The sequence below is a fragment of the Bison bison genome, unplaced genomic scaffold (genome assembly GCF_000754665.1).
Source record: "Bison bison bison isolate TAMUID 2011002044 unplaced genomic scaffold, Bison_UMD1.0 scf7180017863883, whole genome shotgun sequence".
Taxonomy (NCBI): domain Eukaryota; kingdom Metazoa; phylum Chordata; class Mammalia; order Artiodactyla; family Bovidae; genus Bison; species Bison bison.
This window is the reverse complement of record NW_011494455.1, coordinates 69,666-75,850: the sequence shown is the minus strand read 5'-3', so window position 1 is coordinate 75,850 and position 6,185 is coordinate 69,666. Positions and strand designations below refer to the sequence as shown.

At 41.3% G+C, this 6,185-nt stretch overlaps 1 protein-coding gene across 1 annotated transcript in view; it reads left to right on the top strand.

The window, feature by feature from the left end:
* LOC104984114 (olfactory receptor 52K1) overlaps window positions 1-175 on the top strand; it is a 1,056-nt gene extending 881 nt beyond the window's left edge. Inside the window, exon 2 of the mRNA XM_010833733.1 lies at window positions 12-175. Within this exon, the coding sequence (XP_010832035.1) occupies window positions 12-175 (164 nt within the window). The remainder of the gene's footprint in view (window positions 1-11) is intronic.
* The last annotated feature ends 6,010 nt before the right edge of the window (window positions 176-6,185 follow it).

Below are 6,185 nucleotides of genomic sequence, written 5' to 3'. Positions count from 1 at the left end.
AAAAAATAAAACAGTGATGCACCGTGTGGCTCGGTGGGCTGCCCCGCATGTCCACATACTGCTTGCTATCTTTTATCTTCTTTTCCCACCCATGGTCAACCCCATCATCTATGGTGTCAAGACCAAGCAGATTCGTGATCATGTGCTGAGTCTATTCTGGAGGAAGAATGTATAGATATAAACTTTTTTTTCTTAAGCACTAGTCCTGAACCCATCAGTCCAGTGGATACTGAACTGAGATGGAGAGGAAAAACCTCAATAGGAAAATTTGAGTTTGGCAGTCCTCCAGTGTAAGTCCCATTCCTCACAAATCCAGTCAGATCAAACCAGGTATTTTCCTATAGTTTCATAGCAGAGGTCTGATCTATTCTTGTAGGCTCATCACATGCGTAAGGACAACATAAAGACCCTTCCAAAGCATTTCTGTCATCTAGGTGAAAGACAGTAGAAATACTGGCTGAGATTGGTACAAGAAGCTGAGATTTTGGTCAGTTCTTCATCTAGACTGAGGAATTGAAGCACAAATTTTAAGACCCATATGCCAATACCGCAACTAGTACTACTGAAATTGCCTCCAAATCCTTTCTGATAAGTGGACTTTAGCCTCTACCACTCTTTAGCCAACTACCACTCAATGTTATTAGCTCTACAGTTGAACAGCTCATGTCTAATGAGTCTTATTCCTCCCGTTGAGTCAGTTTCCGAATTCCTTTCAGACTCATACTAATGGCCAACTTCTTACTGAACACTTATCAGGTGTTTTCTCCTGACATCCATTTATACAAACATATCATCCTGTAACTAACTCTTCACATGTATATGTCTTTTGTCTCCAAAACCACTAATTGTAATATTTATTGAATGAGAGTTGAATACCATCTTTAGGCTATGAAATGTAGAAACAGTAATTAACATCATTCCATCATGAAGTTAAGACTTCTGAAGCTAGAGAAACAAGTTACAGTATGTAATTGTGGTAGGTTGAATTATTGTTCAGATATTTATTCTCTTGTCCCTCTACCATGGGAGGGATTTTTCTCACTCCAGAATGTTAAATCTTTGATATGGCCTGTGGAATTTAGTGGTCTTGAAATGTGCCACAATAATAAAAGATGTTAAAATGTGTCTGTAGCTTGGCTCAGTCATTCTCACTTTTCTCCTCTGCTTATAAGAATGATCATGCTCCCAGAGCTTTTTTTTTCACCCTAGACCAAGATGGAAAATATATATGAAGCAGATGTGAATCTGACTCACAGACTGGAATACAGCCACAGCTGACCCATAGTGTTCCTATAACATGAGCAAACATGATTTTGTTGTTTTGTTTGTTTGTTTTTTAGTAAACCACTTAGATTTGGGAGTTGTTTCATCACATAACCCAGGGAAAACTGACTGATGGAGTTGTGAGCTCTTGTTGCATTCCACCTCATAACAGTTCAAGACCAAATATTTAAAGAAAAGAAAATGCATTATTTTTTCTTCTATTATATCCTAAAATTGATACCACTTCTATTTATCTTTCTGCTTTGGTTTCTTATAATTGAACACTCCTTCAGTCAGTTCTTTGTAAAAGAATCTCATACCCAGTTTTCATGAAGGTCTCTTATACAACCATGTTCTTTTTTATTGTGATCTTTTTCTTCAGTAATAAGTTTCTTCAATTCTAAAAGCTAAGAAACCTGATAGTCTCTGAAAAAGCATTTCCAGGCCCATGTCATGTCGCAGCTTGCATCGTAGGCACACATGAAGAATGATGGTCTCAAGGATCTGAGTCAGCTACCCTGTCACAGTTTGATTACACTAGACTGCTTCCATCATGCAAGTGGGGAGCCAGTGTTTTGTTATTGAATAGACATTCAGGATATGGTTTTTCCTTCTCTGTATGCAATGCTTCTTCCAAACTTGTGTGAAAGTTGCTCATTCATGTTCAACTCTTTGCGACCCCATGGACTGCAGCCTGCCAAGGTCCTCTCTCCATGGAATTCTTCAGGCCAGAATACTGGAGTGGGTAGCCATTCCCTTCTCCAGGGGATCTTCCCAACCTAGGGATCAAACCCAGGTCTCCGGCATTGCAGACAGATTCTTTAGCAGCTGAGCTATCAGAGAAGCCCTCTTCTGAACTTATCTATGGATTTATAGAATGCCTTATCCACCATTATGATATTGCATTGCTTCTGGTAAGAATTCAGTTCATAGATGACATTAATGGTCCCATGTTCATGGAATTCACTAATGTTAATCATGTTTCCCTTCACCCTGAAGCAGCTAAATTTATAGGACAGTGGCATGGCCTTTTGAAGATATATACAGTACCAACTAGGTAGCAATACCTTGCAGGGCTTCAGAAGGTTCTCCAAAAGGCTCTATATGCTCTGAGTCAGCATCTGATATATAGTATTAATACTACTTTTTTCCCCATAGTCAGGATTCACAGGTCTAGGAATCAAGGGGCAAAGTGGGAGTGACACTATTTCCCCTAGTGAACTATGAGCAAAATGTTTGCTCTTTCCATAGTCTTGGCCTTGACCTAGAAGTCTTAGGAAATGATGCTTCTACTAGGACACACAATGATTCCATTGAACTGAAAGTTAAGACCACTACCTGGTCACTTTGAGCCCACATCTGAATCAGAAGGCAAAGTAGGGAATTACTGTGTGAACTGGGGTGATTGATCATTACTATCAAGGTGTAAATGGTCTATTACTCTACAATGCAAGTAAGGAAGAATTTATTCTGGATATGCAGGAGATTCCTTAGGGTATCTCTTGGTATTACCATGCCCTGTGATTAAGTTCAAGGGAAAACTTGCCAAATAGCTTCAGTCATGTCCAACTCTTTGCAACCCATGGACGGTAGGCACCCAGGCTCCTCTGTCCATGGAATTCTCCAGGCAAGAATACTGGAGTGTGTAGCCATGCCCTCCCCTCCAGGGGAATCTTCCCAACCCAGGGATCAAACCCATGTCTCCTGCGGCTCCTGCATTACAGGCAGATTCTTTATCACTGAACCACTGGGGAAGCCCCCCAATAGAAAACAGTAATAACTCAATTCAGGCAGGACTACTAATGGACCATATTCTACAGTAATAAAGTTTGATTATTCTACTAAGAACCATGAAAAGCTGAGGTGCATGCTGAAGGCAGTTAATATGGAATGAATAATGGAAGAAGGTAGTTAGAAATAATACCAGCTAAAAGCACCCCATGATGCTAATCAATTTAGGGGAAGGGCCAAAGAATCAAAGCTTTTGAATTGTGGTGCTAGAGAAGACTCTTGAGAGTCCCTTGGATTGCAAGGAGATCCTACCAGTGAATCCTTAAGGAAATCAACCCTGAATATTCATTGGAAGGACTGGTGCTGAAGCTCCAATACTTTGGCCACCTGATGCAAAGAATAAACTTATTGGAAAAGACCCTGATGCTGAGAAAGATTGAAGGCAGGAGGAGAAGGGGGTGGCAGAGGATGAAGTGCACCACCAGCTCAATGGACATGAATTAGAGCAAACTCCAGAAGATAGTGGAGGACAGAGGAGTCTGGCATGCTACAATCAATCCATGGGATCACAAAGAGTAGGATGCAACTAAGTGATTGAACAACAATGGAACAAAGGAACTACTGAAACAGAGGTATAGTGTCAAAGAACTGTTACTTTGTGGATCAGTACCAGCTTACTGGAGAATCTTTATAAAATGCATTGTGAGAATAACCAGTTTGGGGTACGTGTCTTTGGATATGAGTGCTACAGAGTGGAAGCACATGTTTGTGTTGATAACATGCACGCTAAGTCATTTCATTCGTGTCTGACTCTGAGAGACCCTATGGACTGCAGCCCACCAGGTTCCTCTGTCCGTGGGATTTCTTCAGGCAAGAATACTGGAGTGGGTTGCCATACTCTCCCTCCAGGCGATTTTCCTGACCCAGAAATCGAACCCGCATCTCCTGCTTCCCTTGCATTGCAGGTGGATTCTTCAATGCTGAGCTACCAGGGAAGTCCCTTGTGTAACTTTACTACTACAAAATTAATGGTTTGAGAAACCTTATCAGGTTTCTTCTCTCAGCTCCCCTGTATGGGTTTTGATTGATACCAAAACATTAAAGTAATTTAGAAAATGGGGAAAAACAAAAGAGAGTGTCAAGGAACTCTTACAGAGTGACAGTTTACATGGTTGAGAAACAGAATAAAGTGGGCAATGATGGAGTTAAAACAAAGGTGCTATAAAAGTAATTAGCCTCCAATTAAAATAAATAAATTTAAATTAAAAAAATAAATAAATAAAACAAAACACACACACACACAAAAAACACAAAGGTGCTGATGCAGCACTATCAGAAATTGGAATAGACCAATGGAACCCTCTCCTCTATTTTTCCCCTAACATTAAAGGGCCCCAAGCAAATTTACCCCAGTTTGAAAAATTTAAATTGTTGGAAGGCAAAGAGTATAATGAAATGACCAGGAAATGCAAAGGACAATGATTACTCAGATTAATCAAGGCACGAATTTGAAGTCAACCAGGACCTTGTGGGGACTTTCCACATACAAGCTTGTCTGTGTTCCCTGCTTGTTTTTATTAAAAAAAAAAAAAAAACCTTTAGTCTGTGTGTTAGTCGCTCAGTTGTATTCAACTCTTTTGCAACCCTATGGACGGTAGCCTGCCAGGCTCCTCTGTCCATGGGATTCTCCAGGCAAGGATACTGGAGCAGGTTGCCTCTTACAGGGGATCTTCCCCACCCAGGGATTGAACCCTCATCTCTTAAATCTTCTGCATTGGCAGGCAGATTCTGTACCATTAGCACCATCTGAGAAGCCCAATTAGTCTCCTAGACCCTCTGAATTCCAAAGAGCAAACTTGACTAGTTATTAGAGAAGTGAGGAAATACAGAAATAAAGCACAGTCAAGCAAGAAAAGTAATAGTTTGAATAACACTTCAACCATAAAACAGTCACAAGACTCCTAGTTTCTCCCCAAAGGATATAGCTAACAATCTGGTACATATATCTGAGTCCTGGAGAAGGAAATGGCAACCCACTCAAGTATTCCTGCCTGGCTAATTCCATGGACAGAGGAGCCTGGTGGGCTACAGTCCATGGGGTGGCAAAGAGCCAGACACAACTGTGCAATTAACACATACACATACTTGAGTCATTTTTTACAGAAACCAGGACCCCACCAAATAGAAACTGCTGACCAGGGTCACAGAGACCCAGTCAATCTGGAGCAAGAAGAGTGATGACCAAAATACCATGAATATTTTTTGCTTATGATCCAACTAATCAGAAGAACCCATAAGCTGATCATGAACTTAAGACCCTTTACCTTTACTTTCAGTCTTTAAAACCCCTTTCCTGAAAGCCATCGGAAAGATTGGGGTCTTTGAGCATTAGCTGGTTATTCTCCTTGCTCAGTGCTCTACAAATAAGCACTGTGATTTTCTTCATCACAACCCTGTGTCAGTAGATTAGCTTTGCTGTGTGTCAGGTGAGTGAAACTGGTTTGGCAACCATTTTGGTGATGACAAAGGCACTACCATCCTGAGTGGGCATTTGCCCATGGCACATTGGCACTGACTAGTGGCGGCTCTCAGGTTCTGTACAGAAGATGCATAAGGACCTTTGTCTCATGAACAATCCCAAGTGCTTGGGGCCATTGACATCATTGGCTGATGCTGCTTTTGACCTTGTGATCAAGGAAATTAGCCACTTGCTTGTTCAGATGCATCTGGTAAGTATCAGAGCTCATATGCACTTGCTCTGCATGTGATATTTTTTCTCTTAGTCATTTAGCTCTGTCTATGATGGGGTATTGATTTGGGTGGGATTATTCCCTACTGCACTATGGAATCTAACCCTGAGAGACCTCCTTGTAATTGCTGACTTACTATTTGACAGCACCAGCTGTGAACAGCTAACACTGGGTAACTCAGAGCTCTGTCCCATTTTGTAGCTGTCTAGGGTCCATCTAGTCAAGGCTATGGTTTTTCCAGTGGTCATGTATGGATGCGAGAGTTGGACTGTGAAGAAAGCTGAGCGCCAAAGAATTGATGCTTTTGAACTGTGGTGTTGGAGAAGACTCTTGAGAGTCCCTTGGACTGCAAGGAGATCCAACCAGTCTATTCTGAAGGAAATCAGCCCTGGGATTTCTTTGGAAGGAATGATGCTAAAGCTGAAACTCCAGTACCTGGCC